The sequence below is a fragment of the Strix aluco genome, chromosome 4, assembly GCF_031877795.1.
Source record: "Strix aluco isolate bStrAlu1 chromosome 4, bStrAlu1.hap1, whole genome shotgun sequence".
In the NCBI taxonomy this organism is placed as follows: Eukaryota; Metazoa; Chordata; class Aves; order Strigiformes; family Strigidae; genus Strix; species Strix aluco.
Genome location: NC_133934.1, coordinates 105,813,586 through 105,829,103, shown reverse-complemented (window position 1 = coordinate 105,829,103; position 15,518 = coordinate 105,813,586). Strand labels below are relative to the sequence as shown.

Here is a 15,518-nt window from a genome sequence, read left to right as displayed (position 1 = left end):
AGTTGGGTGGCACCTGGAGCTCCGGGCTGGCTTCTTCCTTGCCTTCAGCACTGCTTGCCTCTAGCCTGGTGTATTTGCATCATCTCACCAACAGTTCACTATCCTGCGTCCTGGATGGGGTTTCCAGGCCAAATCTTAGGGAGGAATTGCTCACCTGGCCCTCTGCCCACCTGGGCAGTCAGCAGCTCAGCACCAGCCCTTGCCCATCGACCCTAGGGGCTACAAGCCTGGGAGACAGCTGAGTGGCAGGGAAGGTGGCTGGACGACAGCGCTGGACCTGACCTCCTGGACGTCCATCTGCATATTCAGAAGTCGTTTCCAGCCGGTTGGCTGCCTCTGGCCTCCCCACTCCCTCTTTAAAGGACCTAAACGCAGCGGGAGATCGCGCTGGCGCTGCCTCTGCGGCATCCCACGGCCCCCGGCCGCCCGCCCGCCCGCCCTCGGGGCACTGCGCTCCCGGCGCCCCTGGAGACAAGGTGAGTGGGGTGGAGAGGTGCGAGCCGCTCGGGTCGGGGACTGCTCGCTGAAGAGAGGGATGTGGTGGCTGGGGGAGGCTCGGGAGGGGTTTGCAGTGCTGGAGGGGCGGCAGGCTGCTCTGTGCACAGCTCTCCCACGGAGGAGCACCTGGGGCCCCATGTGGGATGGCTCCCGTTCTGGAGAGGACACTCTTGCCTTCTCTTCTGAGCATCTTCATTTCGTTCATCGGCCTTTTTCTTTAGCTAAGAGGAGCCTCGGCTGCTTTTTAGTGTTTTGGAAGGTGGTACTGGTGAAGGCTGGTAGTAAGAGTAGGAACTGAAGCACGCATCTGCTAACTCAGCGGGGAAGGGGCTGCATCAGCGGGAGCCGTTTGCTTGGGGCAGCACCTCTCGGTCCTGCAGTGCTGGGGAAGCTGCGGGGGGAGCCGAGGCCACCCACGGTGGGCTGCCATGGCCTGGGACCACAGGCTCTTCTCCCAGCCTCCAAATCTTTGGCAGAGAGGTGGTGGTGCTGGTAGCCTTAGGCAAGTGAAAGGCTTCCTGCCAGCTGAGTCGATCTGCTTGCGATAGGTGTATTGTCCCGGGTTTCTGGGGCTGGGAAGCCTCAGCATAGGGGACAGGTCAGCTCCCTGACCTTGCTGTTGAACACAGACAAAGTGAGAAATTGTGAGCAAGTGCCAAAAGAAGGTGTTTCTGTAACAAACTGAGTGAAGTAGAAGGACCGGCTTAAGGGTGTAGGGAATCTATGACTGCATTGCATTTTCTGCGTGGCTTTGTTGGAAGTGGCTGGCAGGCTAAGGGGTGGCCACAGGTGATGGTGAAACTTGTTACACAAGGGCAAGGGGTGATGCTGAGAGCTGCTGGCACCCCGGCCTTGCGCTGGCCATGGATAAACTGAGCAGTTTTAATGCCCCCATGACAGACTTAGAAAAATGAAACCCTAATGGTCGGGAGGTGTGGGGAGACAACACAGGAGAGCAACAAGTGGTCTCAGACAACCCAGAAAATATTTGGTTTGTCAAGACTAGAGCTCTGCAAAAGGTAGAGCTCTCCCAGATACCTGCCTGGAATACAGGGCTGTTTGAAGAAAGGCAACCTGCTAACAAGCAGTGAGAAGAAACCCATTTTCTACACTGCTCACTAGCCTGGGGGACTCGCCGTGGAGCAGACATGCAGACAGGAGACTGATGGTGTTGAACATGATCAGACGTTTCTGGGTTATAGCCCAAGAATCTCAGACACTTTAAAGGTGTCTGGAAAAGACATAAACTGTCCTACTTCAGGGATGCAAAGCTACTTCTAATTAATGTGGATGAGGAAGAAGCACCCCCCAGGGACAGTTACTCTGTAATTGTCCAGGATATGAGGTTTTGCACCTTCTTGTGCAAAGCTGTCCCAGCAGCTAACGAGCAGAGGGGGTGGATCCCTGCCTGGAGTCAGCGTGATAATTTTAAGCCCGGGGCTGCTGGCTCAGTAGTTTTTTCTCTTCCCCGGTAATCCCCATCCCCACCCCTTTTATTCAGTGTTATGCCAAGCGTTTAGGAGCCCCGTGCTGTGTTAGCCTGAACATCCCGGTGTGTCCCACTCGCAGCAGGTCACATCACACTTTCACCCTTGCTGTGCCCCTTTCCTTGCTGTGCCTGTTTGTGCTGCCCCAGCCCCCCCAGCACTGCTGCCCATCACTGTGCCCTCGTGGCTGTGTTACCGTAAATTCGGTCACAAAAGAACCCTCTAAGACTTTTTTGACTAGTTTGAAGTTTTAGAAGGAAGGCATTCTTTATTGCAGCACTGGATGCCCGGGGGATCATTCCACCTAAAGTGCATACCAAATGACAAGGGCACACTTACATAGTGAGTGTATACAATGAATATTCACGTAATTTCAGAGAAGTACACACCTATTTCCAGAGAATGTAATGAGTATGTTAATACATTGCACAAGCATACTAAAATTTGGGGAAGGGTCCCTGAGAAGCTTCCACAGGTGTCTGCTGGTTTATCTGCCATGTCCGGGATGTACCCATCACAGTTGCAAAATTATGTCCTTGGGTGCATTCTTGTCTGAGGCCCCTTACAGCAATTAGCAGCAAGTGCTTGCAGGCATCAGCTAGCAGGCTGTGGTGGCAGGTGCTGGGTGCTGGCAGAAGCAGGCAGCAGCCATGCCCTGGCCTAGCTGCTACGTGCTGTGAATGCCTTCAGCAGGGATGTAGCTGCTGTCCCTGTGCTCTGCCAGCACCTGGGAACACCCAAAATCACCTTTGCCCAGGTGTGCCTGGCAGAGGGTCTGGTGCTCACCACCCTTGTACCTGAGTCCACGAGCCCAGAGGGGAGTTTCCCCAAATGCCTCAGGTGCAGGCGCAGTTGGTGGTGTGGGAAGTCCATGCTGCCAGGCACATCCAGGGCCTAAACTGTGGGAAATGTACTCCAGGCATGATGGATGCCTCGCTGGTAGGTGGGAGCTATGTCAGTGGCCAGGGTGTTGCTGCTGTCATGCAACACCTGGCAGCCTGCTGTGAGGAACTGAAGGAGTTAATGCCTCAAGGACAAGCTGTGACCTTTGTGGTTAGTCTAAGGGATGAACTGTCTGCCTAAGGAAGCGCAGAATGCATCGAAGGGTGCACAGCTCCACTCCCTTGTGGTTGTATTGCCAAGTTCTCCAGATAAGCCTCAAAGCAGGCAGAGTAAACTGAGTAAAACCATATGTTCAAGTTAATGCCTACACTTTAATTTAGGAGCTTGATAAATGATGTAGGCCTTGCTAATGACTATACCCTTAAAGAAGCACTAAAAAATTGATAAGAGGGGAACACCGTGCCCCAGAAGGAGCCAAAGGCAGCATAATTACCCAAGAAGCAAAAGCTGGGGGAAAGGTAAAGGTGGCAGGGGGAGATCACGACCACCAACTCAATTGGATGAAAGGGCTGATGCACCCCATCCCCCCTCAACACGTGCAGAACCCATGCTCCACCTTTTCCTCACCTTTCATGCAAATAAGTTTGTGGAAAACCCACCTCTCTTTGTCTAGTATGCAAATCAGGCGATAGGACAAACTTAAGAGGTGACAGAGAATTTTGCTAGGTGTGTACCCACCACCCAAGATTACCAGACCTGAGAAAACAGTGGAACCCAGGGTGGTGAACTTGATTCTTTGACTCTCTTTCTCTTCCTTCCTTTTATTTCCTTTCTTTTCTTTCTTACGGATTTTTCAGTAAAAGGCCACATCACTTACTATTCTTTCCAAGTTTAGGTTGTTTCTACTTCAAATGAAACATTTCAATGGGTCATTTGGTGTTGTTTCACCTTAATTTAACCTGAGGGTATCACAAAACCTCTATGACTCTCTGGGCTACCCAGTCCAGGTCATAACACCTGCTCATGGGTTTTGCAGTGTCTGGAGGTTTCTGCCTGAGTCATTCCCTGCTGAAATAGATTTTGTGGGGGATCAGGGATGCTTTGAAAATCTGGGAGGAAAAATCTCTGGCCATGTGCATGGAGAGCTGCTGTATGAGGTCCTGTCCACTGATGTTTCTTGCTCTTTCTCCAGCTCCACACTGCTAGCAGACTGAAACATCAAACACGTGGGAAGCCTGCCAGTCTGTCACCGGAGATGATCCCAAACCAGCTGAGGGTCAGCTCTCTGGGTTCCAGACAGGAAGAAGAGATGATGGATGGCAGGACTGGCTCTGAGCAGGACAGAGACCATGCCACTTCAGGGCACAGCCAGGGGCTTAAGTCGGAGCCCTGTTTCCAGACCGACTCTCTCTTGCCTTCCCCTAGTGCATCTCTGATATCTCAGCTCCTCAGACACCCAATGGTTGGCAGGAGCCTGGATCCCACCATCCTTTTCCCTTCCTCTCAGGCAGTGGCCCTGCCTCAGGACTATGAGCGCGGTGCATCTACTGGAGAAGGAGCGCAAGCCCTGGCTTTTGCTGGGACCTGTGCCCCAGCTCCTGTGCCCTGTGCTGGCAACAGGGACCAGCTCTCTGACCAGCACCTGTGGGACCAGTTCTCTGACCAGCACCTACAAGCCAAACGGGCCAGGGTGGAGAGCATCATCCAAGGCATGAGCCTCCCACCAACCCCTCAGGCATTTGGCAAGAGCCTGGAGGCAGCTTTTGGGCACGAGAGGGAGAGGGTTGATAAGATGCCTCCAGAGAGCAAGAGGAAGCCGAGGGTGCCCCAGCAGGGCACGGGGGCGGCCAGGCGAGTGGCCCCCACTGGGGGCAGCCCCCATGCCGAGGGCTGCCAGCAGCTGAAGGAGCAGCTCTGCTTTTTAGAGCAGCAGCTGAGGCAGCTTCAGGAGAAGTTCTCCCAGGTCTGTGACTCTGGTGACACTGCCCAAACCCAGGAAGGTGCTGAGAAAGTTCATCCACTGCCTGGAAAGCCTGGAGACAGATGGGACAAGGACAGTGCTGCTGCCACCAGTGACCCGTGCAAAGCACCTCTCTGGAGGGGTGTCCTGGAGGTGCATGGGCCAGAGGAGGACGAGGACAGAGGCAACACAGGTACCCTGCCCTCGGCAGCGAGGGTCCTCTCACAGGCTCTGAAGCATGAGTTGGCTGCAGTGACGTCCTGGGTAGTGGACTCTGTCCTGAAGACTGTCTGGCCAAAGGCAGCCAACCATCTTCTGCAGCAGCACTGCAGCCTCCCGATGCCAGGGCCAGATGCCAGGAGAGAGTATTTTGCTGCTGGGAAATGCAGAAAGCCACTTGCTAAGCCATCTCCCATGAAAGCACAGGGCTCACTGGGCTCACCCCAGGCTGAGGCCCTGTCAGGAGCTTCAGGGAAGAGCCCAGGCTCTCATGCTGGCTCATTCAGTTCAAAGGGGGTCAGAAAACCTGTGCAGGTATCCAGCATGGGTTATTCACTGGGCTTGGCCACCCCTGTTCAGGACAGCCAGTTGCTAAGCCAGCTGCTGGGCTACAGCCAGCACGGCCTCTGGGGTAGTGTCTCTTGTGGGACTCCCTCTGCTCTGGAGAGAGGTCCCCCAGAGCCCCTCGACTTACACTGGGGAACTGTCAAACTGAGGTCATCAGTCGTGAGACAGCAGCATCAGCATCCCCTGTCCCTGAGCCCTGCTGACATGGAGAGCCTGGCGCTGCTGCCGGCTGGCAGGGATGGCTGCAGGGAGCTGCAGGCTGCGATGGATGGGGCACCCTTTGCCTCCACCCATATATCCTTTGAGGGCAGCTGGAGAGGTCCCTGAACTCAGCTGGAGCTAGACAGGTCCCTGGGCTTGGATGTGCTCCCCTTGTCCTCCAGAGCCACAGCACAGCCCCTGCCTGTCTCCCCAGGGCCATGGTCCCCTGCTGCTCCACAGGGGACTAAAAAGGGGTGGGCAGGAAAGGGGTCCTGAGCTGTGGAGGGCCACTGCTGCTCCTCAGTGTTGGTTAGATGCTGTAGCATAGCTGGGGGTAGAAGTCGGGAGCTCCCAAGCCTGCTCTTAAGCCATCCTGGTGGTCCCATCATCCTATGTCAGGAACAGGAATCTCACGGAAATCCCTGTTCCCACTGGCTTGGGAAGCGCCTTGGGGAGCAGTGGCTTCCCCAGGAATTCCAAAGCGAAAAGCTGCTGAGCCAGGGATGAACCCCTCCACCCTGCTGCCAGGCTGTGGGGAGGGGTTATCACAGGCAGCAGGCATGTGTGTGCCAGGGCCAGTGCTCAGGGATGCACTGAGCTGCTCAGGCTGCTGCGTGCAGGCTTTCCTTGACCCCGATGCAGATGCAGGAGGCGCTGACCCCTGGCCACCTGAAGAAGGCCAAGCTGATGTTTTTCTTCACCCGCTACCCCAGCTCCACACTACTGAAGACCTACTTCCTTGATGTGCAGGTAAAATGGCAGCACCCAGTGCTGGTGCCAGGCTGGGCTCCTGTGCTGTGTGGCACCCAGCCTGCCTTGCTAGGGAACCATGGGGAAGGGGATGCTCTCGTGTCTCTCTGCCTCACTGGCAGGAGCAGGGGAATGGCACCCACTTCAGCACAGGCTGCCCTGGAGTGGGTGCTCAGGGCTGCGGCAGACCTGGGCTGCCAGGTCTTTGTGCTGGGCAATTGAGGTATTGGGATTAAAGCACATCACGAACGTGCCTCCCTGCCGCAGGGCAGCTGGGATCCAAATCTCAGTGGGGAGAGGCACCGTGGACACCCCCACGTCATGGTCCTGGTTGGTGCTTTTGCACCCCTGGGGCAGCGGTGGGTTTGGGGCCAGGCCAACGGTGGGTCAGGAGGCTCCAAGCTGGCATAACACCCATCCTTCGGCTCTCCACCCTGGCAGTTCAGCCGCTGCATCACCTCCCAGCTCATCAAGTGGTTCAGCAACTTCCGCGAGTTTTACTACATCCAGGTGGAGAAGTTTGCCCGGCAGGCCCTGCTGGAGGGTGTCATGGATGCTGGCACCCTCCGTGTCTCCCGGGACTCAGAGCTTTTCCGTGCCCTCAACATGCACTATAACAAGGGGAATGACTTCGAGGTGAGGAGGAGGAGCTGAGGCGCAGGGGTGGTGGGGTGATGGGGTTTGCTGGGGTGAGAGGGGAGCGGGGGACCCAGTGGTGCCGTGGGCTGATGCCTGTGTCACTGCAGGTGCCAGGGCGGTTCCTGGAGGTGGCCAGCCTGACGCTGCGGGAGTTCTTCAGCGCTGTCAGAGCGGGCAAGGACGCCGACCCCTCCTGGAAGAAACCCATTTACAAAATCATTTCCAAACTGGACAGCGACATCCCGGAAGGGTTCAAAGCCGCTGGCTGCTCCCAGGAACTGCTCCGCAGCTGAGTCTCTGTGAAAGCAGCCCTGGGTCCTGTGTGCAGCCACCGTGTGCTAAGCACCTCATGGGCACTCTGTACAGCATCTGTTGTTCTGAGTATTTTCTCTCTGGTCTGTAAGACAGCTCCTTGGGTGAGGCCTATCACTTGCCTCAGGTGCTGGGATTTTATGCTGTGTGTTTTATTCCCCTGCTCAAAGCCAGTGGGGTCCTGCTGGAGACCCTCGGAGGGGTGGGACAGAGATGAAGCCATCACGTTGGAGCCTGGGATATCACCCTGCCCCAGCTCTCCCTGTGACCCTGGGCGAGCCACCTTCCTTCTCTTCTCCAGAGGGCCACAGATCAGGGCAAACAGCCTTTCTGTTTATAAAGCAGGCAGAGGTCCTAGCAGCGGGCAAAGTTTTCTTGGCGCAGCAGACCAGTGGATGTGCACGCCTCTGTTTCTGTCCAGATACAACAAGCCAGTGTCCAAAGAAAACAGCTAGTGAATTTCAGCATTTTAAGCACCCCATGGGGATAGTTGACCCTGTCTGAGAGATGTAAAAACAGTGTTGTAGCCAGCACAAACAATACTCCCCCCTGCCTCCCCTGTGCTGTTCGGCAAAAGCCCCCCATGCAGCTGCATGCTGTGGCCAAGCAGGTGAGTGTGTGCTGGTGGAAGAGCCCAGGAGTGACCGCTCACCAGCGGTGTTCCCCGTGATGCTGGAGGAGAGCAGGGTGTGCCGCCGGCACTGCTCAGCCCCACAACCAGCCCCCATCAGCCCATCACCTGGGAGGACAGTGCCATGCTAAACACCCACCTGTGTCCCCTTACACTGTGCTTCTGCTGGCAAAACTGCCCCAAACATCTTGGCTCCAGAACCTGCCCATGGTGAAAGAGGAGCACGTATTTGGGGACCTGTCAGTCCCTGTGGGTTTTAACACAAGTCAGCGAGGAGCTGGGCCCTGAGGTCTGCACCCCATTGCTGTAGGGTTGTTTCTTTTCCCTGTAACCAGGACTCAGCGGCCACTTTTCCACCTGATGGGAGTGTAGCAAAATATTTTAAGGGCTCTCTCATCCTGGCAGAGGTGGTGATGGGGAAGGAAAGGCTGTGAAGAGGAGAGAGGTCCTGGGAGAGGCATGGCAGGAGGGCTCTGGGAGGGCAGCAGTGAGTAACTGAGGATGAGCAACGACATCCCCATGCAAAACACTCTGGGAGAACTGGGAGGAGGTCAAGATGATGTTGGATGTGCTGCAAGGTGAACAGCAAGTGACATGGAAAGGAAAAGCACAGCTCCAGCATCAGACAACCAGATGAGGTGATCTCCAGGCAGTGTGTCTGCAGGGTAAGGAAGCGTCTAATAACATCAGGGCAGGATGGGGTCTCCAGTGGTTTTCCCCAGCTTGAGTGTGGCTGGCCAGATTTCCTGCTTCTGTTTGTATGTTCATTTCTTGAGGTTTGTATGTTTTACAACCCCAATAACAAATTTACTTTATCCATTTTTAAATAAACAGATGGTTTAAGCTACCCCTTTATATCCCTAGAGATTTGATAATTTCTGCTCTAAAGCATTACCCTGGGAATTTCTTGCCTTTTGTTGGGAGAAGAGTAACACTGCAGCAAAAGGGCTTACTCCTCCTGCAGCCCCCACTAACCAACATGCTCATTTAAACCCACACCCTCACCCCAATGCCTTGGGGTCAGTCTGCTCCACAGTGCAACTTACTGGGAGCATCAGCAAGGCGGGTCTGGAGGCAGACTGAGACACATCCCAAAGCTTATGGGTGCCAGACTCAAATGTACAACGTCTGAGAAGTGCTGCTGGTGGCACCATGAGGGACAAGATGGTGCTGTTCGTACAGGCAATAACTACCTCAGAGCTTAAGTAATGCATTAGGTAGGCAAGACCAATGCTGATGGAAAAGGAAGAAAACCTTGGTCAGGGAAGGGGTTAGTAAATTCTTTTGGCTGTAGCTAAACAAAGTTTAGTGAAGACATCCTGCTGAAACAAAGCCCTTTTACCCAAAGTCCTCGGGGGAGCAGTTTCTTGCTTCCTCTGCTAATGCGCAAGTTCATGGGTGTCAGTAAAGTGGTAGGTGGGTGGCTGAGGGCAAGGCAATGCCCCAGATCACAGTCATGGAGCAGCTGAGGTTGGCAGGGACCTCTGGAAGTCACGTGGCCCAACCCCCTGCTCAAGCAGGGCCAGCAAGAGCCAGTTGCCCAGGACCATGTCCAGATGGCTTTTGAGTATCTCCAAGGAGGGAGACTCTACAATGCGACCATTAATGAAGATGTTGAACAGGATCGGACCCAGTATTTGGAGCATTATTTTTGTTCCAGCGTTTGCCATGTAACTGTAAGGAAGTGGGAACTACAGAGCTGTGTTTTACACTGGCTTTTGTGAAATGTAGACGAGCATGACAACAACAAACAGCATCTCACATCAGTTATCCTTTGTCTGTGATGAGGCCTCGCCACTTGTATCCATGGGTTGAATTCTGCCTGGGCAGCTTTTTCATCCAACGTAAACAGGAAAAAAAAAAAAGCATGGTTAGAGCAACTGTGAAGGACACAAGACCACAGGACATGTGACTGGCTGGCATCTTTCCCAGCAGCTTTTCAACCCCCTGTCCACCTTCAGCCAAGTGTGACAGAGAGCAGAGAGGTGTCAGGAATGCAGAGAACGCATCTACCCACCTTTTGGTCACTTCATGCTCCCTCTGCAAGTAGAGCTCCTGTCTGGGGAGTGTGGGGTGCAGCTGCCTCTTCTGGTGGTGCTCATCTGCCCAGCATCAGGGTGGTTGCACCCAGGCAGGCACAGCTCTGCTGTGCAATGCTGAAGCAGGGTGAGCTGAATCACAGCCCCATGCTCCTGCGAGAGCCTTGGAAAGCAGCAGGAAGGGGGGACTTACACTGCCTTCGCTTTATCTAGGTCAGAGGAACACTGATATGGAGAAGTCAGCACATCTGCTGGGACACAGGGAGAGCTGGGGACAATGGAGCCTGAAGCAGAAGGGAAATAGAGTGTGAATTCTTAACAAATTAGGGTTTCACTGGTTGTGCTGTGCAGGGTATGGTGTGTAATTTCAGTTACATTCTAGCAGTACCCAAGATATAGCAGCTGGTTTTCAAACACAGGCTAATGGATGACTGGCGCAGGCAGGTTTCTACTGACAGTGTGTCTGCTTGGAGGGCTGGGGGGAGAAGGGAGAGCCCTGCCCACACAGTGACTACAGTTGTCACCTTCAGGCATGGGTGGGCTCTTGCTTCACCATTTTCCACTCCTTACCTGAGGAAGCAGTGGGGATAGTGCACTCACCTACTACTCAGTTTCATCTTTAAAAAAAAAAAAAAAAAAAAAAATCCTTTCCTTCACTCTATCCAAATTTCTGTGGTATATGCAAAAAGCCCACAGCCACCTGTAACTGTATCCTCTGGGAACAATTTCTTGGAGCTATCCTTTTACATTTCCAATCGCATTCATAACCCACCCACAGCAGCGCACCCCGTCCACACAGCTGAACAGCAGCAAAGACTGCTAAGCACTAAAAATCGGTTTGCTGTCTCCAGGCTGGTCCTGTAGCAGCCGAAAGAGGGAGATGTGACCACACTGACTAAGCTGGCGAGGCCCCAAGAACTCTTATGTACTCATCTATGTTATTACTTGCCATAAGAGCCCATATTACACATGTACAGCTAATTACAGCTTGAGGCAGCTCCTAGTGAACGTTCATCCCGTGTGGCAAAATAGCTTGGGGAGAAACTCTGACAAGCAATAAAACATCTCTTTTTTCCTTTGCTCCTGCTAAGGACTTGGACCTGTCTGTTGTGACTGAACCAGCCCTGGAAGTTCCCATCTCAAGCAGATGTTCTCGAAAGGGACCTTCTCTCAAATACATATCTAAGATGTGTATTTGGGATCAGGGCAGCTCTCTCCAGGTAAGCACCCCCTGGTGAGCCTGTGCTCACAAAATCTCAGCAACATTTGCTGTCCCATTACATGCACTGGAAGGACAGACTAATCCAGGTTACAGTTCAAATACATTTGAGAGATCCGACATCACTTGCCAGCTGGAGGAGACACCCCTTTCTCTGTCCCAGCTCACCAGCCTGCCTGCAGCACTAAAGACTGGGTGCAGGGATGAGCAGGGTGGGGAAGGGATCTCTGCCCAGATAGCAGTGTGGGCCAGCACCTCGACAGGGAGGCCACTGTGTAGCCCAGGGGCTTCTGAGGACTGTCAATGTTAGGTTAAGGGTTGGACTAGGTGACCTTCAAGGTCTTTTCCAACATAGATGATTCTGTGATTGTGTGAGATATTTACTCTGAGCACAGGTACACAAAGGAGTGAGAGGATAGTCAGCTGCTGCTGATAGTCAAGACTCACCTCCACCACCCAAAACCAGCAGGCTGGCGGGGAATAACGCTCATCTTGGAGGGGAGGCAGCTGGAGCGGGAGAAGATGGGAGGCACGCTGCCAGAGAACAAGCACATGTGTCTGTGAATAGATAAATACCAAACTCGTAAACCCATTTTTAAAAGCAGGCCTGATCTAGAATACTTGAGAACAGCTACTTAAGAAAAGCCAGTGAGAGCTGTGCCACAGATCTCAAGGAAAAGCATATTTAAGTCAACACTCAACATGTGTGAGGATACAGTCCATATTTACATAGTAATTCCTTCTCAGCTAACTGTACAGGCTGCTGCATGGTAGGTGAAGTCCCACGTCATGATCAATTTTCTTTCTCTTTTTTTTGGTAACACACATTTGAGAAATTTCCTATTTGTCCTTTTGAGATGGCTTTCAGCATATTTACAGTAAGCAATCATATCTACTGTCAGCCTTTGCAGTATTTCTATAGGCTTCCCAGATTTAGTAATTTGTTTTTTAGCACTAGACTTCTGATTAAAAGTTCATAGGGTAATTTTAATTTTGTGTATTAGAGTCAAACACCGTTCTTGGTTTTGCTATTCCAATAAAATGGGTGTTACAGACACTTTCTGTGGCTATTTCCCATTACCTACTAAGCAACATTTAATGACACAGCATTAAGTCCAACTGGCATGAACCAAACGTGGCAGCTTCCCTGCTGGTGTTTATTGCTCAGGCTTTTATTGTTTTCTCACTAGTTGTTCTACTAGATTAACAAGGATCATTCTTAAAAGTGCCAGCCTGTACCCAACAGGACAAATCTTGTCGTTTTACCACAGTCATGGAAAATAAGCAACTAAAAGCAAGTGGTGAAGTTAAAAGCTGGGAGAATGAAGAGGAAAAAACCTGAAACTTCCAAGGAAAATATTTTACTGGATTTCCCAAAGCACATATATGTCATCCATAACTTTACACAAAGAACAGAAATTATAAAAAAATACTTTGTATTATTTTAAAAAACTAAGTGAAATAACTGACAACATATATGCATATATACATATCTATACACCTCTATATAAAACCAGTCCTCATTTGGTTCTCAGAGAGCAAGCATAGAATATTCAACAGCTTAAGTGTTTTCCATTTCTAATTTCCAGGTCTGTGAGTAAGAAATAGTAGACATAAGGACAACTTTTGAAAACACCATGAATCCATGCTCAAGGGAAAAGTGAGGCCAGCCCTATACATCTCTGCATCTACTGAGTCCCTATGACTGGCAGTGCAACCTGTGTTCAAATAAAAACAATTACAAAGGCTGCTTTTAAATAAAACACTTTAGGAATAGTAGCTACAGTTACAAAAAGATAATTCTGTAGAAACAGTATTTTTAAAAGCCACAGTGCTCTCCTCTCTTGAGCAATCATTATAAAGCAGAATATGATCTATTCGTGTTCAGAAATGTCCCAGGCTGCAGCTGCGAGCATTACGCCAAGCAGCAGCAAAGCTGTATCTTCTCAGCTCTGACAGCTGCTGGCCCAGAGACTTTTCAGTTTGTTGTTTCTTTAGTGGAAGGCTGTGCCCATAGCATGGCATTTCCGAGTGAGCACAGAACAGCAGGGGCCTTTTGCTCAGCAGCAGACCCTTCAAATAACCTCAGGGTAGAGCGCAAGTCTCTATGCAGCGCCTGGAGTCACCGCTGCTGTCAGAGCTCAGGTAAAGCCCTTCAGTGCATTTTTCTTCATCATGCCGCAACTTCAAATAGTCAATTTATTCTGCAGCTATTTCTAAGCCCTAAGCTTCAAAGCAATTTCACCTCTGTTTTTGACTAAATGTTTAATGAGCAAAGTTATCCAAAAGACCAGAGCAATCTTTGCAGGAACTGGCAGCATCTGGAAGTTGGAAACACTGTCTCAGTAATGGTCCGGTCAGTGAAGGTCTCTGTATTCATGGCACAGGATCTTGGCTTCCCAAGGCTGTAACAAGCCAAGGCGGGAGTGTTTGATCTGGTGACAAATGTCCTGTTTCAAGAACTTCATGGAGCTTTGATTATTTTTTGAAATATAAAGGTGTGACAATACTATATTCACCCATATGTTAGCACTTAACTGGAGACATGTCCATTAACACTATACTTTACGATTTGCTTGTGTAAGCATCTTCCATACCTGCAATGTAACCAGGATGCTGGTGGCAATGCTTTCTGCATTTGAACAGTCATACCCATCAGGGAAAATCCTTGCAGATCCTGGGCTTACTCATAAAGATGATTGCATTTCATTTTTCAGAAGGGGACCATGCTGGAAGGAATTATCTTTGGACCAGTGTTTCTTGAGCAGCTGCTGTGGGGAAGACAGCAATGGCACGGAGCATCTGTTTGGTGCCAAATTGTTCCTGTGTGAGCTCTTGAATAGCTGAGACAAAACTACAGAATCCTCCTTCTCCTGAGTTGTTGTAAGCTTGTTTCCATAAAACTGCACTGAGTATTTAAAACAAAAAGATAGCGATTTCTTTCCCTTACACACTCAGGAACAGTGGCTGTCCTGTTCCCTGCTAACAGCCTACAGTCTGTCTGCATCAATACACTGACAGTCAAGCCCACCACCTCCTCATGGTATTGATTTACTCAGACCACCATACCACCATCTGTGACCATTTGCCCCCAAATTTACTGGTTATGCAAAAGCAAGTTTAGCTTTTGTCTGTGTCATAAAACACAGGCCAACATTTATGTGGGAATGCCCTAACTTCAATTCTCAAGATCTGTTTCTTAACAAATAACAAATATTAAGGCCTCAGTCAGTCAGTAGACTGGCAGTTACCATCAGATCTTACCTCGCTTAATACTACCATATGACCTGTTCTGTCAACCACAGCCAACTGCCAACCTCAGAGCCACCCAGCTGCTCTTTCTGCAGAAGTTGTTCTCTGGCAACTAGTGGCAGCAGCCATCCTTTGTAGAGCAGCTCCTCTCTTTGCAAACGATGCCGGAACCAGTGTGGAAGGTGTTCCTCAGGAGCACAGCACTGACATCATCTGAAAGCACGTGTAATGTCCCAAAAGTCTTTTCAGAAAAATTTACTGGCCCTTGCGTTGTCCCGACAACATGCTTCAGTGATCCAAGGATCTTACTAGTTCAGCAGTTTGCAAAACTCAGCTCACCATTTCACAAAGCTCCTCCTATAAGCCTTCTGGTGCCAGTTCAATTGTCTTTATTCAGTATGTTATTGAATGGCTATGTGTTTGCAAGCATTCAGGGGCTTTTTCCACTGGAAATAAACCAGAGTTAAGAGCACCACACCCAAAACAACAATGCACACTGGAAGCTAAAGTTGAGAAAGGATTCTCAGGCATACAAAACAGCAATTAAGAGAGCTGGGGTAGAGGAAGGCAGAGAGGACAGATAAATGCAAGTATTGCAGATGTAACTCTGATATCATGCAGGTGTAAAACAGAAATCCATAAAAGTAATGGAGTAATGACAAGGTAAATATTGTGTTACAAATACAATAGCCCTAAATCCTGGTAGAAATACAGGAGCGCAGAGATTAATAGGGAGGAAGGTTTTATGCAGACACCTGTCCAATGTCTGTTTTCCCCATAAGACATTTAAACAGAACTGTAGCATTGGAAAAATCCCCTGCCATGACAACTCAGTTCTGCACTGTTAAGATGTATCACACGGGTATGTTATCAATACATACAACCATAGCATAGCTTCAGACATTCAGTGTGCCCCAGCACATGAATCCACACCATAGACAGTTCAAAATTACATGTGATTCATCCACCATACCACGTTAAGATGTAGCATCCCCCCAGCCCATCTGCAAAACGGAAGAGGACTGACTCACAAGGGTAAATCCCTAGATAAAAATCAAGTTAATTAGTCTATGAGAAGTTATAAGGTGATTTCTGAGAAGCATCACTGAAGACATGCATC

At 50.8% G+C, this 15,518-nt stretch overlaps 1 protein-coding gene across 1 annotated transcript; it reads left to right on the top strand.

Moving 5' to 3' along the window:
* Positions 1-4,068: 4,068 nt before the first annotated feature.
* Positions 4,069-8,743, top strand: PROX2 (prospero homeobox 2). The gene is made up of 4 exons (XM_074824747.1): positions 4,069-5,649; positions 6,199-6,306; positions 6,748-6,942; positions 7,053-8,743. The coding sequence occupies exons 1-4, from the start codon at positions 4,084-4,086 to the stop codon at positions 7,236-7,238; spliced, it is 2,055 nt and encodes a 684-aa protein (XP_074680848.1). The 5' UTR covers positions 4,069-4,083; the 3' UTR covers positions 7,239-8,743.
* Positions 8,744-15,518: the final 6,775 nt, after the last annotated feature.

Bases quoted from the DNA above. Each gene is read 5' to 3' on its own strand.
- PROX2 (XM_074824747.1), top strand. From the start codon at position 4,084: ATGATCCCAAACCAGCTGAGGGTCAGCTCTCTGGGTTCCAGACAGGAA. The intron at 6,307-6,747 runs GTAAAATGGCAG...CCACCCTGGCAG, and splicing joins CCTACTTCCTTGATGTGCAG to TTCAGCCGCTGCATCACCTC. The intron at 6,943-7,052 runs GTGAGGAGGAGG...GTGTCACTGCAG, and splicing joins ACAAGGGGAATGACTTCGAG to GTGCCAGGGCGGTTCCTGGA.